Source organism: Manis pentadactyla, chromosome 1 (assembly GCF_030020395.1).
Source record: "Manis pentadactyla isolate mManPen7 chromosome 1, mManPen7.hap1, whole genome shotgun sequence".
NCBI classification, from domain to species: domain Eukaryota; kingdom Metazoa; phylum Chordata; class Mammalia; order Pholidota; family Manidae; genus Manis; species Manis pentadactyla.
The window spans coordinates 199,387,971-199,406,033 of record NC_080019.1 but is presented as its reverse complement, the minus strand read 5'-3'; the positions used below and the strand labels follow the sequence as shown (position 1 = coordinate 199,406,033).

Genomic DNA, 18,063 nt, shown 5'->3' with positions numbered 1-18,063 from the left:
TGAAACATCTGAAGTAGCAAAAAAAGGACAGAAACAGAGAGTGGCATGGTGGTGGCCAAGGGCTGGGGAAGGAGGAGGGAGCAGCAGGTATTTAATGGGGACAGAGTTTCAGTTTTGCAAGATCCAAGTTGTAGAGATCTGTTGCACAACAGTTTGACTATAGCTAATGCGACTGAACTGTACCCCCCAAAATGGATAAGATGGTACACATTCTGTTATGTCTTTTACTAGTTTAAAAAAAATGGAATGTGGAGTTACCTATTAAAAATGTGAAAGCAATAGGAAATAGGCAGTTGGATATAGATGTGTAGTTTCAGAGAGGTCTGGCTGGAGATAACAGTTCCAGGGTCACCAGCACGTGGACAGGTTTTAAAGCCACAGGACAGGAGGAGATTTCTCGGGACAGACAGCGGGCCTCGTCCACATCCTTAGGCTGTGCCAGCCTGCAGAGGCCAATAGGGTGGTGCTGTTGAGCCCCGGCGGAGAATGAGCAGCCAGGGAGGCAGGAGGGTAGAGAGCTGCGCAGACCCCCAGGGGAGCAGGTTTCTGGAAGTTGGCACTGGTCGACTTCTGAATGATGCTGAGGAGTCAGATCATGTGACAGCAGGAAGTGCTCCCTGGCACCACGGTCACGGGGGTGGGGGTGGGGGTGCCAAGGTGGCCACTGCGAGTCGGTGGGAGCGGCAGTCAGATTGGAAAGAACCGAGGACCACATGGAAGGCTAGGGAGGTAAGACAGAGAAATCCCCCTTTGGAGATGGAGGCGCGGACCGGGTCCAGGGCTGGAGAGAGAAGTGCTAGGACACCCTAGGGCGTTTTCACTTATTGGAACGATTATGTGCCCCAAAGGCACTGACACCCTAAGGATGGGGGTCCTCGGGGCATGGGAGAGGGTGTGCACGGCCTCCCTCCCTGCCCTTCGCTCCCTAGGCCTGATTCCTGTCTCTCTGAATTGCAGATCTATGAAGGTGCCTACCACATTCTCCACAAAGAGCTTCCTGAGGTGACCAACTCTGTCTTCCATGAAATAAACATGTGGGTCTCTCAAAGGACAGCGGTGGCGGGAGCAGGGTGTCCACCCTGAGCACACTGGCTGGGTGGCTGTCCCTGGCCGGGGAAGCGGGCAGACAAAGGGCAGAAGCTGGCTTCTCTGATGTGGCTCGCCAAAACAAATCACAAATTGGAGGAATCCCTAGCATAATTTACTACCAAAAACTATATATATTCTTGTCATATATTTGGCTGTCCACCACCAGACCCACCTTGAGGGGTAGACATTTTATCCCAAAACAGAGAAGGGTCACAGGCTGTGTCCCAGAAAGGGAATGTGCTGAAATGTCCTCAAACCAAGCAAAGCCTCTGCCCCACCTCTCCCAGCTCCCCCAAGATTCCCAGGAATTCATGGTGTGCCCAGGGCCCCTGGCTGCAATAACTGGAGGATTGTCCCCTCCAGCACCCACCTTCCCCTTTCCCCCCAGATGGCCTTGCTCTGTGGCCTTTCTCTGGCCCCGTGCGGCCTCACATGCCCTCTGAGGCCCAGAATATGCACAGTACTTCCTCAAAACGAGTGCCCACCAGTGACCCGTGTCAGCTCCTTGCCAGGGGGAGCAGGGCTTCGGGAAGGGACAGGCCTGGCCCTGAGACAGCTCAGCAGGGACCTGCTCCTTCCTGCTGGGCGGGAGGTGCCTGCCAAGTGCTGTATATATTCAGGCTGCCTTTCTTCACGTGACTAATTGCCTGCTGCTCTGAGAGGACAGTTGTATTGAAGATGAAATGTCTAATATATAAGGTATATTCTAAAGCAGAGACTATTTTGGTGGGGGATGGGGTGGGACCCTGGGGGAGGGGCTTGAAGGCACCGGAGCCTGAGGCCCCGGCCCAGAAGGGGGACAGGCTGGCCAGGGGGCCCTGTGCTCCCGGCGTGACGGCGGAGTCCCTGGGAAGCAGGGCCCGGGAGCACCCGCAGTGGCGGCCTCGGGCCGTCCCCGGTCCCGCCCACCTGGGCCCACAGCGCCGGGGGCCTCGCTGCTGGCCGGACAGCTACCCCTGGTGGCAGAAGACAGTCCCGGCGCTGTGGCCCGGCCCAGGCACCGCAGGGCTGGCGCGGCCGGCTGGCAGCTCCCGGCCACCTTTCTCAGGTGCCGTCCCCACCCTGCCCGCCCTTAGCCCTCACGTAGCGCCAGCAATAAACAGGGGTCAGCGCCCCCCGGAGCTGTATGGCCACCGTCTAACGGGCTCTCTGTTACCTCACGCGGCTCCTCATGCAGAGGACTCCGGGCGGGGGCGGAGCCGCCTGCAGTCCGCAGGGGCCCTACCGGGCCCTCCGTCAAGGAGGCTGGGGCCCCACTTCCTCCACGGGCTTCCCCCTCAAGCCCTGTGCTTCTGGGGCTTCTTCAGGTCCCCAGAGAGGGGAGCCCCTCCGCCCTCCTTCCAGGAATCGTGACCACACCATGGTCCAGCCAAGAGCTGGTCACCTCCTGCTGGTGGCCCCTGGTCCCCAGATGAAGGTCACGTTTGCCGGGGGGCCAAGGTTTGTGTTTCCCACCCCCCAGAAAGGGGCAAAGCCTCGGCACCCAGCCCAGGTCCCACGGAGAGGGGCGCCATAGCCTCATCTGACCTCTCTGGCTCCTCTTTGGAGGCGAGAGATGCGGAAAACGCGCCGAGAGGGCTGGACGCCCACCTGCTCTGCTGGGCAGCGGTGGGAATGTTTCTCAGCCCAGGACAAGCCGAAGCTCCACGCACAAATCCCAGCCCCGAGACGCCCCCAGCCCAGATCTGGGACTCTGCCTGGGGCTGTGCTAGCACATGCCACACAAGCCCCCAAGCCTCCCATCTGCTGCCCAGAAGCATGTGGCGGCCACTCCGCTCCCCAAATTAAGTGTCAGGCCCACAGTTTGACCAGGTTGCTTGCAGGTGCATGAACTTATATGACAGCTCATACAGAGACAAAGTCAGCCATATTTACATATCTGGTTAAGTAATAGCCTGTATTAAAAAGAAAAAATATTTGAAACTGGGACAGTCTTGTAATCTAGGAGATGGGACAGGGACATGGTCATGCCACGCCCACCCGCTGAACTTGGGGTGGGCCTGGGAGCCAGACACCAGCTGTAACTGGAGCTCACACAGGACCCCTCCAGGGCAGCGTGGCTCTCCCATTCTTGGAAAGCTGAGCAGGTCTTGAATTGAGTTTTTTCTGAATGTTGGCAGCTCCATGCGGACCTTTGGAGCTTTAAGGTCATGCCTTCGCCACGGCACCGCGGAGATGGGTTTGGAAGGGAAGCAGGGACACACATGGCCTGGCCTTGAGAAGGTGGGAGGAGGGCAAAGGCTATGGAGTGGCCCTGGGGGTGCAGCTGATCTAAACCCAGGCTGGGGGTTCCGGCATTTCAGGACACTTGGCCCAAGCACTGGTGTGAACACAGAATCTTCTCCTGTACCTCAGAGGCCGCGCTGGTCCATACAGAAGAGGGGTGGAATGCCTGCAAATCTTTTTAGGAAAAGATGCCACCTGCAGCCAGTGAGGTCCAATCCACCAGGCCCATTCCTTTGCTGTCCTGCGGTGACCCCAGCCTCTCCCTCAGCTTCTGGGGGATGCTGGGGGTCACGGGGAGAGCACAGGATTCTATGAAAGCCTGCCAGGCTCTGCTCAGCACCCTGCAGCAAGGCCCACACTACCGCTAACATAAACCCATCAGGATCACCGTGATTTTCCAAGCAGGTTAGTTTGCTGTTGTCACTGAAGCTCAGCCACGTCCCTACATGTATACTGTTAGTGGGGATGTGGCTGTCAGGTTAGGTGTATTAAAGGAACTGATGTATACCACAGCTAATCCTAATAAACCAGATGTTTACTGAATGGTGGTGTCCGTCTGTCTGATTCCCTTTTCAGAGATAGTATTGAGAGTCTGGGCTGAGCCAGCATCTGCCATAAACCTATGTGTGGATCTGAGTTCTCTCCTCCAGACATGGGGACTTCTACCCCAGGAGCAGACTCCATGCCCTCTCTCTCTTCCAGACTCGGCCGCTGCTGGGTACTCATGGATCCGGGCCTCCCCTGGCTCTGGGCTCCGTGGCTGAGCGCTTCCCCCACAGCCCTCGGGGATGCCTGGCATGTCCAGAGACAGCCTTGATTACTCCACCCACGCGGGCTCCACCTCCGACCCGTCCATCTCAGCTTAGGGAAGCAGCTCTCCAGCCCTGCAGCCCCGAGCCCCGGATGTCCTCCATGCCTAGGGCCCTCCGGCCCCTCCTGCTGGGTGGCAGCCTCTTTTCCCAGCCCTGTTTCACCACCGCTTCAATATTCCCACTCAACACAGAGAGGATGTTAAATGAGTCAGACACTGGCCCTTCCTGCTCAAAATGCCCCCACGGCTCCCACATCACCCGGATGAGGCCCTGGGCTGTGACCTCCCTGCCTGTGCTCCCGGGCGCCCCGCACCTGCAGGCCACCATATGCTGGCCTCCCTGCTGGCTACCTTCTCAGTGAACCTTTCCCGGCCATCCTAAAATCCAAAACCCGCTCTGGTACCTTCCCTGCTTCCCCTCCTCCAGCACGTGTGTCGCCATCGGACATAGCCTTGTGGTAGCTCTCTGACCCCGACACCCTGAGCTGAGCTGCAGGAGGGCGTGTCCCTGCCCAGGACCTCTGTCTGGGGTCCAGAGCATCCCTGACAAACACCTGCCCAGTGAGGATGGAGGGCAGGTGGGCTGGGGTGAGGGAGTGCGTGGAGGACCCAGTGCTCTCTGGCCAGGCACGGAGCTTGGCCCTGGGGTCATGGACACAGGGCCAAGCCACGTGGCCACCCAGGGGCCCACACTGGGAAGGCCCCTCCTTGGGTTCAGTGCCCTGCTGTTGCTGTCCTCAAGTGTCTCAGTTGTGTTTGGACAAGGGCCCCACGAACACAAAGCAGGTCCTGTGGGATGGCCAGAGCTGGCCCTGCCCTCCATGCAGAGGCCCCTGGGATGGCATTAGACTTGGGCAAGCCCTCATGTTCTACTTAGGCCCGGCCAAGTTCTACCCTGAGCCTGAGCCAGACCTGGGCAGTGTCCCGCCTTTGTAGGCTTTTCCTGCCTCCTGTGAGCAGTCAGGAACCATCAGAAGCTCCTACTGAGCGTCCCTGATGTGCCAGGAGCCTCCATGCTGGCCCTGTGGCTGGCCCTTAGGACGAGGACAGAATGACACCAAGTTGTCACCTCACAGCTGTGCGGCAGGAAGGGAGATGGTGGGAGTCTGCAGCAGGCCAGCCAGCAGCCAGCAGGCTCTCCAGAGGCAGCCCTGCAGTTGAGCACACAGAGGAGCAGGGAGCGGGGGTGCATGGGGCTCCAAGGGGCTCAGGGAAAGGTCTGGGGGGAGCTCAGGTGGAAGGAGCTCAGGCTGGTCCCAGAACTGAGACTTCTGTGATGGCTGGAGGAAACCAAGGGCCCCCCAACCACAGCAGTCAGCCAAGCAATAGTGTAATAAAGGGAGCTCACCAGGTAGGTGCAGCGGGGAGCAGCCACAGCAGGGAGCCAACCGCCCGACTGCAGGGTGCAGGTGGAGCCCAGGACACAGCCTCGACCAAAGTGGAGGCGAGCCGCGGAGGCAGCTGCGCCTCCTTCTCCTCCCATCCCCTCTCACTGCCCTGCAGTCTTCAGCACGAGGCTTCCAGCCCGTGGTCCAACATGGCTTCCCCAGCTCCTGCCACCATGGCCTCATTCCAGCCCACAGGAGGGGAAGAAAGAAAAAAGTGGGTGTGAGCCTTTCAAGAAATAAACCAGAGACCATTGCACCTAGTATTTAGCTCACATCCACAGCTAAAGCAAGGGAGGCTGGGACAGGAGCCAGGTCCCCGAGGAGAAGGAGGGGCTGGTATCAGGGGGACAGGCTGTGCCCAGGAGCCTTGTGTGTGCATCCAGACTTCCAAGGAGAGGTGGCTGGGTCTCGGTATCTGCCTGGAAGATGCCAAGAGGGTTGTGAGAATGAGCTGGAGGTCAGGCAGTAGGACAGGGAAGGGGAGACGGAATCAGCAGCTACTGGAGAGGCCGAATCCACAGGTTTGGTGCCCAGCCACCTCTGAGGGCCAGGGAATTGGGACAGAACAGAAGGAGCACATGTCCATCTCTGGAAGTCTACAGACAAGGTTACAAAGTATGTCCCAAACCACGGACATACTTTCCATCTTCAGGAGAGGGTGAAGTTCACATGGTTTGAGCCTCATGCCTGCCCTGCCAGGAGGTTCCTTGCTGCTCCTGACCTCTACACTGGCTTTAGCTGGTTGGCACTGTGGCTCCCGTTTAGACTGATGTTAGAAATGATGTAAACCTGTATGGGATTTATTCCCAGAGGAAATAACATTTAGATAAAATGGTATTGACAAGATGCCTACATGTCAGAACAGGTACCAGGGAGTCACCCCAGATGGGAGGAGGGAGCTTGAGAAAGAGTGGGCTGTGCGTCACTTCATAAGGATGCAGAAAGAGTTTTGAGCTGCCAATAAACTTAAGACAAATGTAAAGAAAGCCCAATATGGATATAAGCTGCTTAGGTGACCTCCGGGAAAGAATGTGAACCCTGTAGTGCTCAGCCAATGAGGACCCAGGGGAGGGGCTTGCGGGCTAAGGAATAAATAGCTTGTGATCCCGAGGGTGCCTGCTCACTGTGACCCTGAGGGTGCCTGAGCAGGACCGCCATTAAAGCCTCGCTCCGCTGTTCTGACTCCGTGTCCACTTATTAGGGTCGGACCAGTGAGCGCATTTCTCACAAATGATAAGTAAACTGAGGTTCTGTGGGACTCTGATTTGCTCAAAGTCCGGGAGAGACGCTGAGCTCCAGCCCGCATCTCAGACTCAGGTGCAAGACTGCTCGCTGCCTCCCTGAGAAGGCAGGCAGGGGAACAAGCCCCAGGTGCACAGGGCCACTGCCTCTCAGACCTTGAGCCACCAGCAGGGACTGGTATTGCCTGAGCGTGGCCTCCTGGGAGATGCAGAAACTCCAAAGCCCTTGGGCCATAGGGCTTCCTCCTTCAGAAGTGTCTGCTTCTGAGGCCTGTTCGGACTTTTCCCCCATAGTGAGAAATGTTTATGCCTTCAGAACGTTTGCTTCAGGGACTAAAGGTGCACCTAACCCAGGGGAGAACACTCCCAACTTTGTGATGCCAAAGGCTGGACGGCAGCTTACCCCCCCTTGGGTTCCTGTCCACTGCAGTGAGATGGGGCCTTGAAGGCTATGTTGGAGTTTTCCAGGCAGCAAATAAAAAAAGCAAATACTTCATTCTTCGTTTTTTTTTTCTTGTATTTTTGTGTTTTTTGCACGTGGAAGGGATATTCTAGGATGAGCAAAACAAAATTTTCTTTGTTCATTATAGACTTACCTCATGTGACAAAATGTTTGGGTCAGGGCTGGGACTAAAGGGTGGCAAGTGAGTACTCTCCTCAATTTAAGGGGGTACAAAAATCTTAGTAATCAAGGTAATATTTTCAAGTATTATTTTTAAAAAATCAAAATTAGTGCAAGAATATTCATGAAGAGCCACATACTGACATTTTAAATAAAGAAAGGCTCTAGCTTACTGACCCTCCTTTTGCTTGGGCCCCAGCAGGACTCAGCACAGCCCTGCGACGGCTCCTCACCACCCCCGCCCCACCCCCAGCCTGTTCCCTCCTGGGGCAGGAGGGGGCGCAACACGCCCTCCCTGCAGGACGTGGTAGGGACAAGCCGTGTTTATTTTCTATTGTCCCTTATTTTTTCAATGTTCAGTTGGTCTATTCCCCCATCTGTGAAAAATGTGGGGAGTTCTTGAGTTGGAAGAAGGCACGTGTATTTCCCAATAAAATTTATGGAAACAATTTTTCATTCAGCAGTTTTTCACTTAGAGGCAGGCAGGAGTGAATTAAAGTTATGTGAGGGTGAGATGTGCCCTTGAACCCTGAAAGGAGCACAGCTGTGCTGTGAAAACCAAGCCCAAGTCCGATGAGACCCCGACTCTCCCTCAGCCACTCCTGCGTCCTTCTGGGAGCTCAGTCGCGGCTGGGATGGGGGAGCCCCTGAGGCAGACAGATGGACCCCTGTGTGCACTGACCGCCTCTGAGGCCACAGGAAGCTCCCGTGCATTACGACTTCCTCGCTGCTCAGTGCGGCTACCATGCACGGGGTTTCCTGTTCATCTACAACACCGCCCAGCACCTTCCTACCGAGAGCCTTTCCTCACCTTCAACCCACAGTACAGACAACACGAGGAAGGGGTGGCATGGCTGGGGAGTGGCATGCAGTCCTGGGGACCGGCCACCCGCCCCATGCCGCCCCGGCTGGCACACCTCACCGTTCTTGCTGTCCGTGAGCCACTAGGGTATCAGTTCCAGAGTATTCTTCCTCAAACCCCCTTGCTTATGTTTTTGCTTAAAATGTTATAAAACAAACTATATGATTTCAAATAATTTCTGTAAAAATGATGGGTTTGATGTATTAGTTCTTTTTCCCCCTAATATCTTGTAAAATATATACATAGTAATTTTAAACATTTTCGTTTAATGTTTAAACCCTTAATGCATATACCTTGGCACACACAGGGCCAGTGTGTGGTCTGAGGTGCACCCTGCGGCTCTTGGGCCACGGGGGCGGGCGCCGCCCTTCCTGTTTGTGTGTCCCAGGCTCAGGGCAAACTTTTAAAGATGCAAGTCAGGCCCTGTCACTCCCCGGGGCGGAGCCCAGCATCTAACAAACACAGCAGGCTCCCTACAGAAACTGTGCTGAGCCCTTCATAGGTAGTCACTCACTTACTACCCCAGGCAAGGAGGGTAGTCCCTAGTATGGTCATCCCCTTTTCACAGATGGGCAAACTGAGGCAGAGTATGACCAGGCAGGAAGAGGCAGGACCAGGGTGGCAACTCTGGTCTCCGGCCCACCGACCTCTCCCGCCTCATCGGGCATCGCAGGGTCCTAGGCCCTTGCACAGACCCTGCCCTCCCCCAAGTTGATCCTGATCACCGCTCCTCCCTGCAAGCCGCTAACTCATCCACCTCATCACTCACTCATCCCGGTCCTCGGGACCGCATGGCTTCCCCACTTGACCAACACGCCAGACCAACACGGATGAAGGGCATGGTGGAGGGCAAGGAGAAGATCCTGAAAGTCCGGGAAAATGACGGACAAAAGTCAAAAGGCACCAAGGGCTGGGAAACAAATGCAGGGGGGCTGGGACCCCAGCGTGAGGAGCCTGTGGGGACAGTGAGCTTCCTTCTCTCCCAGGGCAGTGGAGCCCAGGCAGGCCTTGGGTGGCGGGGCAGGATGGGTGTGTGTGTGGGAGGGGTGCATGCAGGGCCCCCTGAGAAAGTCAACTCTGCCCTCCCTGATGTCACAGCCCCTGCGGGAGGGGTCAGGAGGGCCTCCCCAGGGAGGAGGCTGCTCTTGGGATGAGGGAAGTTGGGGGTCAGTGCCAAGCCCCCTCCTGGGACAAAGCCCACCGGTGGGGCGGCTAGTCACCCAGACCGCGGCTGGTGTCAGGGGCACCTCCTCCCACTCTGCCCACTTCTCTGCACCCACTCCTCCCTGGCCCTCATCCTGGGGCTGCTCCCCCGGCCCTGCCCACAGCCCAGCCTCAGCCCTGCACCTGTCAAGGGTATGAGCGGTATGAGCAGCCTTTGATACAGAGGTGCTCAATAAGTGAGTGCTGAGAAACATTCATGGCTCAGAAGCCAGGCCCTCCCTGGTGCGGGGGAAGCAGCCTCTGGCTGCTCAATCGGTCCTCCCCGGGGCCACTGAGGGTGGGCAGGAGGTCGGTCTGGCCTCACCATGAGGAGCCCAAAGCATTGGGAAGGCTGAGCCCAGCTGGGAGACCTCAGGGCCTCTACACAGAGGGGCTGCCCATGCAGACCCACTGCTCCCCACGGAGTCCCTGCTGGACACCCAGCACCCTCACGCTGGAGGAGATGCCCTGACTGCAGAGCTGCTCCCCACGGCCCTCCCCAAGTCCTGCTCCTGTGCCCTGGATGCAGGCTCAGGCTCCCATAGAGAAATCAAGCTTTATTGCCACACACAGACTTCCCTGCTTCTTCCGGGCCAGCTCCGTGCCCGGGAGAGGCCAGCTTGGCTGCCAGGAGCCTGCCAGCCAGAGCCCGGAGAGCAGGGGTGGGGTGGGGAAGGAGGCCCTAAGAGACCCCACCCCAAGTTTCCCTGAGTGGTGCCCAGCCCCAGGATCTAGGGGACTGGTCTGTGCACTGGAAGAGGGGGTTCATCCAGGGGCGACCGTCCCCCGGGCACACAGGGGACAGGGAGCCCCGCTGACCCCCCTTGGCTCCCACAATGCCTTTGGGTGCAAGGGGTGCAAAGAACAGCTGCGCACACAGCCACCCATGCATGTCATCCTCAGGGGGCCTCTCGCCCAGAGGCAGTCAGCAGTCCAGGCCGATGGACACCAGCAGGTCCTCAAGGGCCCGGAGCCGCTGCTGTGCCTCCCCGATGGCACTGTAGGTCTGCACCGTGCTGGCCACATGGAAGCGTATGTCGTCCACCAGCGGAATGGAGTCCGTCTCCTGCCGGGCCGCCACTGCCGCAGCCTCCTCCCTCACGGCCTCCGCAAAGTCCTCCCGCTCCACCAGCTATGGACGGGCGGGTTCAGGGCTCAGGGCTCCACGGTGCCTGCCCTCAGTCAGCCCCACCTGCCGCAACCCCACCCACAGGCCTACCTTCTCGATGACCTTGGCCATGTACTCGGTGCACTGGTCCTCCAGGCGCACCAGGCGGAACAGTTTGGCCACGCGCCACACCCCCACCACACTGTCCTCATCCAGCAGCTGGGCCAGGCTGCGGCCACACAGCCGCTTCAGGCCAGGCAACAGGTACATGTCAGCTACACTCAGCACATCGTAGGCCACCTCAGGGGGCAGCTGCAGTGAAAGGAGGGGTGAGGGCAGGTGTGCCCCAAGTCACCAGGGCCTCAGGCCCAGCAGCAGGGCTGGGGAAAGGGTGGAGGAATCCCCTACCCATGCCCCAGGTGCCCAGCCCAGATCCCTGCAGGCATCCACACGATCTGAAGGGGCCCAGGAGACCAGGGTTCCCATGCCTGGGGCAGGCTGGCAAGGCACTGGCAGAGGCAGGAGCCCCTAAACCACACAGTCCTGGGCTCTCAAATACTAGCCGTGGGAGCCTGGCCACACTGTGCCTCGGATTCCTCTTTGTGAGGTGCAATCATGCTTGCCCCAAAAGACTGTCAGAAACCAGAAGGTGCTGTTCAAAACCAAGGCAGTACCCTGCTAACGGCTGGGGTACCCTGTGCCCTCCCACCTGCAGAGGCTGTGGGATTTAGGGCTCACCCACAGCTGTGCCCTGCGCGGGGAGAGGCCATGCACTCAGCTCACGTCCAGACTTTGAAGGACCACGGGAGCTGGCTGAGGTGGAGCACACAGGACCTTTGCCAGATTGTCGGAGGCCACGCACGGTGTGCTTACTCATGCCAGGCACTTCACTGGTGCTAACTACCCATATTCCTGTCTCATGGGGGGTGGAGGGGCAGAACGGAGGCATGGAGCCATTGAGGAACTAGCCCAAGACCTCACAGCTCGTGAGGGGCTACCTCAGTGTCAACCCAGGTTTGCAGCCCAAGTCCCACTTTGGGCCGGCCATTAAGCATCTGCCCTCAGGGTGGCAGAGCTCCTAGGGGGTGTGGGGGTGGGCCAAGCTGAACACCAGGTGGCGGGGCAGAGAGCTCGACCATGCTGCACACGTGAAGGAGAGGAGGCAGGAAGCATGGAGGCCTGGTGGCCAGTGAACTGGCAGGACGGGAGCACTGCAGGAGGCAAGGGAGGGGCTGCCACAGCCCAGCTTGTCCCTGTGCCTTCTCCCATAGGAACAGAGACCCAGTCAGAGACCACCCTGCCCAGCCTGCCTTGCTGGCAGTATGGCCACTGACCAAGTTCTCCCCAGCGCAATGTGAGAAGTGGTGCGTGAACTCCCACCTGGCCCACACAGGCCCTGCCTTCCCCTCCCTCTTAAAGTAGGAGTTGGGCTGCACCCTGATCTCCAGATGCAAAGAACAACACCCCAGGGTTGGATGGGTAAACGAGGGCCTGTGGGCTATATGAGGCCCTCTGCCTGCTTTCGTGAATAAAGTTTTATTGGAATACAGACAAACCCACTCATCTCTGTACTGTCGACAGCTGCTTTTGCACAATAGCTGAGCTGAGCAGCTGTGACAGGAAGCCTACAGCAAACAATATTTACCACCTAGCCCTTCAGAGAAAAGGTTTGCTGCCCCGTCTCCTGGGGAATGTCAGGGCAATGAGATGGAGAGGACAGCAGGCTGCCTGTCCTGGGACACTCTCCTCAGACACGCAGACACAAAGGGGAAACAAACTTCTCTCTTAAGTCACCGTGGTTTGTGCGCTTTGTTGCGGCGGCCTCTGCCCACCCCCCACAGCCCCCACAAAGCACACCGTCAGCCCTGTCTACCGCAGGAGAGTTAGGGATGCCCCAGGGCAGCAGAACTGGGGGCAGAGCCCAGAGCCCTGGGAACCTGCAGGCTTGGGCTCCCTGCTTTGTGAGAAGTCAGGGTTACTGACCCCACCCACCCTCCAGCTGGAAAAGCTGGAAACTCCAGGTAGCTGATACTATGTCCCCAAGTATCCTGCTCATGTGGGTCTTATTACTCATTCCTGCTCTGGAATCTACCAAGGTCACTCTGCCTGGAAGAAAACTCCAAATGGGTTCCACACTCTTTCTCCAACTTCATGGAAAACTCACCCCACAGAGCCACTGGGGACCTGAGCCCTCCCTTTAAGCCCTGTGGTGACTGTTCTGTCCCGCCCCCAGCCCCGCGCCCTCCAGGTGCGTGCAGCTGCCTGGAGCCCGCACCTCCGTGTGGTCACTGTATATGTAGTAGAGCACGTGGGTGAAGATGTCGGGTGAGATGCCGTGCAGGGTGACGGCTGGGAGGCCACCCGAGGCCTCCAGCCCTTCGTTCTCCTGGAAGTGGTCGTCCAGCAAGGCCCGGAAATAGTCGCTGCGGCCACAGAAGAAGGCCTGGGGAAGGCTGGGCTCAGGAAAGGCAGGGGCCAGGGCTCATGCTCAGGGGAGCCAGCCCCGGGCTTAAGGCGAAGGAAGAGGGGATTTGGGAGAGGGACGGCACCTTGTGGCAGAGGAAGCTGCAACCATCCACTCGGAAGCAGACGTCAGGACAGCTGTTGAAGCCGTCAGGGCAAGGGAAGGGCAGCTCCCCGAGATCACCCTGGGGGACAGGGGAGACGCTGTCAGCATGGGTAGGAGAAGGGAACGTGGCCAGCCCCAGTCAAGAGCCCATTCTAGCCTGAGCCTGGACAGGTGGACTGCAGCCCCACTTGCAGACTTAAATACAAAACAAACCACCACCAAAACAAACAACTAGGCTCAGAAAAGGGAAGTGACCTGCTCAAGGTTGCACAGGGAACTGAACCCCAGTATGGGACTTGCCTTCTACAGCCCCATCCCCAGGCCCAGCCTCAGGCTACCGGATGCTTACTCGGAGCTCAGGGGGCAGAGCACAGTCGGCCAGCAGGGCCATGTCCCCCCGAAGTCGGGGGTCTGCTGCGGGTGGCTCGATGGTCAGCACCTTCACACACGTGCCTGGCTTGGATGCCACTGCAGGGGAGACAGCACAGCTACAGAGTGCTGGGTGGGCCCTGCCAGGCCAGCCCCAACCCCCAGACTCCAAAGCCTGGACGCACCAAACTCGGACACCTTCTCGCACTTGGCCTCCAGGTCACTGAGCAGGTCCCACAACTGGCACTGCTTGGCCAGGCGCTCGCAGTCACTGACGTGTTCCACACCCACGTCCAGGCGGCCTGCGGGGATGCAGTGTGGGGGCTCAGGCCCAAGAGGGACCCTCAGCTCTCCCCAGGCACAGTTCCATAAGAGGTGGCCTCCTGCCCAGCCACTTGGCTGCAGGGCCAAGACTCCCAGGTCCACTTGCTGCCCTGGTTTCGCCATCCTGAGTTCTACAGGCCCCAAGACAGATGGAAAGGGGCTCAGTTTGTTAGGGGCACAAACTCTTCCAGAGCAGACACACCAACTGTCTCCCAAAACAACCCAACCCAGGGGCACCTGGACAGAAATGTGGCCCTCTCCCAGCTCCCCCATCTGGGCCTGGAGTGTCACCTGTGTACAGGTACTGCAGCAGGGCCCCAAAGGCCACAGGATTGATCTGTGGGCAGAGACAGCCAGGGGGAGGTCAGAGGCAGCCGCCCCACACAAGACCCCTGCCTCCCTCTGCCCCCGGGAGAGACGGACCAGTGGATGCCTGAGGACCACGGTGCTCTTGCCCTTCCACTTGGTGTCCAGCATGTTGGCGAAGTAGGTGCTGCGCGCACCCAGGACACAGCGATGTGCCCGGAAGGGCTTCCCGTGCACCACAAAGACCACGTCGCTGTGGATGCCTTGCTCCAGAAGCCTGGGGAGGGGTGGGCTGAGGGAGGGTGCTCAGCAGTGCCTCCCCTGGTCCTGTCCCTGCGGCTCCCATCCCATCCCACAGACAGAACCTCAGCCCTGCTGCACGTGCCCCACCCGCGTCCCACTCACCTCTGTAGGAAGTCGTCATAGTAATCCCGCCTCCTGCAGGAGGCTGTCACCTGCTTGTAATCTCGCAGGGCCCTGCGGATGGTATCACTCAGTGCCCCATAGAGGCAGCGCTCCCCGTCGAAGGTATTGGCCTCGCAGCGGGCTCCTGGGGGCAGCAGGGCTCACCAATCAGAGGGGCCACGGGGCTGCAAGCTGCAGCTGGGCTGAGGCCTCAGAAATCCTAATCTCCCTCTCCCTTCCCAGCTCTTTCCCACACGTGGAGCCCGTAAGCCCTGGAGACTATTTCCACTTTACCCTGGGCCTACTGTGACCCCAGCATCCTCCCTGCCAGAGCCCCAGCACACAGACACCTGTGAACTCAAACACACACACACACACACATACTTACACATACCACAGCCCACACAAAACACATCAGGCTCAGAGACTGGCCCTGTTCTATGCACTGGGGACACAGCCATTAAGCAGACAAGTCCCTGTCTGCAGTGAGCTGACACTTCAGAGGGGCAGTGCACAGAAAACAGCTTAACCAAAGATGTTGAGTGCTATGAAGAAAAGTAATGCAAGACAAAGGAAAACAGCGGTTGCAGCTGCCATACAGGGAGGCCAGGGAAGGTCCTTATGTCAGTAACAAGGTGCAGAGACCTGAACATATACAGAGCCTGCCATGCAAAGATCTAGAAAGGGCAGTCTAAGGAGGGGGCACACCAAGTGCCAAGGTCCTTGGCAGGAGCAAGCTTGGGGAGCTAGAGACAGGGGCTGGAACAGCAAGAACACGGGGGAGCCAAAGGAGGTGAGGCTGGAGTCCTGCAGAAGCTCATAGGCATGGCAAGGCATTCCAGTGTTCAACTAAATGCAGAGGAAAGTCACTGGAGGATTTTAAGCTGGTTCAGACTTATGAGATCAACCTGACTGCAATATGGAAAACAGACTGTAGGTGGGGCAAAAGGGGCAGACAGGAGAGAGGAGACTAGCCTCGCTTTCAGCAGAGATGTTGTAGCTGGGCTGGGCCATGGCAGAGGAGATGGGAAGCGGACAGCGGAGAGGACAGGTTCTGAAAGTAGAGCTGACAGTGCTTGCTGCTGGTGTAGGGCATGAGGAAAAGAGGACTCGCGGGTTTGCAAATGCATACCCATGCCTCTGAGCCCCTGCACCCATGTCAACACACATGCACACACAGCACCCCTGCCCCATTCTCTCACCATTGGCCAGAAGGTAGAGCACGAGCTCCTCATGCCCACAGAGGCAGGCGTAGTACCTCGGGGAGGGAAGGAAGGCATATGGAAGGCAGGTGTCAGGACTGAAGCCCCCTACCCCCTGCCTGCCCTGACCGCCCACCCCCTGGGCACTCACAATGGGGTGCTGTCCCACTTGTCCCGCACGTTCACCTCCACATCTCGCTGCTCCAGCAGGTACCTGGGCGGGAGGTCAGAGCCTGGGTCAGGACAGGGTCATGGTCTTGGAGAGGAGGTCCGTACAACAGGAAGGTGGGAAACCAGCCCTTTTGGCTGAGGGACACCTCCCCCACGTGAGAGCAGGGGACAAGAGAGCAGAGCAGGAAGGGCACACAAGGCAAAGGGGCCAGCTAGACAGCAAGTGGAGGCCGGAACCCTAGGCAGATGGCGGACACTGGGGCTCAGGCCCCAGGACTGAAGAGGCTGAGACGCTGGCCTGGAGCGTCTGGCAGAGGTGGTGGTGATGGGGCCTCTGCTCCTGGCAGAGCCCTCTGACTGCTGGGGAGACCGGAGGAAGGCAGACCAGGGAGAGGCTGCCGGTGTCCTGGTGCTGCGGGAGCGTGAGGTGGACAGGCTCTAAAGCATGGAGGTCAGGAGACAAGGTGGGCTGTGAGAGGGCAGGGGGCTGGCTCATCACAGATGTGACAGAGCCACCGAGGGGCGACCTGGGGGAAACGTCCAGGGTGTCCAGGCAGAGCTCTGAGCTGGATGCAGCTTCAGGAGTCAACTAACTCCTAGGTGGCCTGGGTGCTAGGAAAGCTGTGGGGGTCAGGAAGCCTGGGACTGGCCCAGGGGAAATGGGAAGTGGTGAGTCACGACCAGAGAATGGGGAAGGGTCAAGAAAGGTGCCTCCCATCCCAAATGGGCATTCCTCCCTCCCCGTCTGGCCCATGGAGATGGCGATTTCAGCGACAGATTTGCTTTAGCTGCACTTAACGAGTTTTTGAATCCCCAGGGACAAGAGGCCAACTGTGGGCCCAGGGGTGTTCCCAGCGCCAACTCCAGGGCGCATTCCTAAGAGGAGCCAGGCCTGGAGTCCCAGACCTGCCCCTGGGTCTGGCGTCCGGACCCAGGGCGCGACCCTCCTCTTCTCTCCGCTCCCCTCTCCCCCCGGCCTCCGCGCGGCGGTCCTCTCCTCCAGGAAGCCCTCCGGGGCCGCAGGCAGTAAATCACCGCTAGCACACGCCCCGGATTCGGAGCCGCGGCAGCCCCTGACGCCTGTTGGCGGGTGACCAGCGGCACATCCCCGGGCGCTCGCGCTGCGGAGGCGCGCGCCCCTCCCGCTGCCGTCCCTGCACGCCCGCGCCAGACGCGCTCCGAGGGCGCCCCACCCGGGGCCCTCCCGGGACGGCGGGGTCCTCACCGCACTCGGCCCACATCCCCCTTCCTGCAGCTGGCGAAGAGGTCGCTCGTGTCCATGGCGCAGAAGGCTCGGACCCGGGCCGAGCGACCTCAGGCGGCGGCGCGCCGGGGCCGGATGTAAACACGGGGCGACCCCGCCCCGCGCCCGCCCTCACCCCCGCCCCGCTCGGCAGCGGCGCCTGGCGCCCGGAGGACCGACCCGGGCCGCGCGCGGCTCCGGCCCCCACCGCGGAGCAAGAACGAGTCGGGCAGGCGGCGGACGGGCTGGGCCCGGCGGGGTCTCCGGGCGGGTTTAATGGGGTTCCGGGGCCGGCCCCTGGGGCGTCACTGGGGTGGGAGGGCTGTGCCGAGGCTGTTTTGTGAGTCGGTGGGAAGCAGGAGGCCCCGCACCCAGGGCCAGGCTGCGGGGGGCGGCCGAGGCCGGGAAGGGAGGGGAGGCGTGGCTTCTGCTCCGGGGCCGCCCTGCTCGTCCCGGCGCAGCCTCTGCGGGGCGAGGGCATATGGCCTTGGGGGTGCAGCGGGTCGAAGCCGCCCTCACAGGTGCGTGTCCTCCTCGAACACGTCCGAGTCCTCGGGGTCCCGCTTGCCCCCCATGAGCGCGCTCCAGCCCCCCGGGCCGTTGACAGCCCCGCCGCCGTTCAGGCTGGGCTGCTTCTCCTGCATCTCCGACTGGCTGTCGCTGGCCACGTCCAGCGTGGGGTTGTCGTGGCAGCCGTTCTCTACGAAGCGCAGCTCCTCGCCATGCGACTGCGGCGGTGGAAGAGGGCCGCTGGGCGAGCGCCGCCGCCCCGGCCCCCACCCGCCGGACAACTGCAGGCACACGCCCAGGAACCGGCCTGTGACCTTGAACAAGTCACTTCATTGTTCCTTCCCTGGTCTGTAAAACCCCACAGGGAATGCCCAGGGGACCCCCCACGGATGGCACTTCTCTTCTGTTCCCACA

The 18,063-nt window shown here is 59.6% G+C and overlaps 3 protein-coding genes across 17 annotated transcripts in view; 1 reads left to right on the top strand and 2 right to left on the bottom strand.

The window, feature by feature from the left end:
* MGLL (monoglyceride lipase) overlaps nt 1-3,858 on the top strand; it is a 128,048-nt gene extending 124,190 nt beyond the window's left edge. For all 7 annotated transcript variants that reach the window (XM_036911579.2, XM_036911583.2, XM_036911577.2 and 4 more), the window contains one exon: nt 958-3,858. In XM_036911579.2, the coding sequence (XP_036767474.2) occupies nt 958-1,006 (49 nt within the window). In that variant the 3' untranslated portion in view covers nt 1,007-3,858. The remainder of the gene's footprint in view (nt 1-957) is intronic.
* Nucleotides 3,859-9,984: 6,126 nt separating this feature from the next.
* On the bottom strand, nt 9,985-17,264 carry ABTB1 (ankyrin repeat and BTB domain containing 1). 7 transcript variants are annotated; one of them, XM_036911566.2, is made up of 12 exons: nt 17,122-17,264; nt 15,877-15,939; nt 15,726-15,781; nt 14,524-14,668; nt 14,236-14,410; nt 14,104-14,149; nt 13,674-13,790; nt 13,469-13,587; nt 13,100-13,198; nt 12,826-12,993; nt 10,662-10,862; nt 9,985-10,574 (listed from the first exon to the last, which is right to left on the bottom strand). In XM_036911566.2, exons 1-12 carry the CDS (start codon nt 17,175-17,177, stop codon nt 10,368-10,370), a joined length of 1,452 nt encoding a protein of 483 aa, XP_036767461.1. In that variant the 5' UTR covers nt 17,178-17,264; the 3' UTR covers nt 9,985-10,367. The 7 variants fall into 7 exon arrangements, with proteins under 7 accessions (XP_036767461.1, XP_036767462.1, XP_036767466.1 ...); XM_036911567.2 differs by having other exon boundaries at nt 14,236-14,395; XM_036911571.2 differs by lacking the exon at nt 12,826-12,993.
* Nucleotides 17,265-17,379: 115 nt separating this feature from the next.
* Nucleotides 17,380-18,063, bottom strand: part of PODXL2 (podocalyxin like 2) — a 40,653-nt gene continuing 39,969 nt past the window's right edge. The window contains exon 8 of one of the 3 annotated variants that reach the window (XM_036911553.2): nt 17,380-17,963. In XM_036911553.2, the coding sequence (XP_036767448.2) occupies nt 17,655-17,963 (309 nt within the window). In that variant the 3' untranslated portion in view covers nt 17,380-17,654. The remainder of the gene's footprint in view (nt 17,964-18,063) is intronic. The other 2 variants (XM_036911555.2, XM_036911556.2) reach the window with 2 other exon arrangements.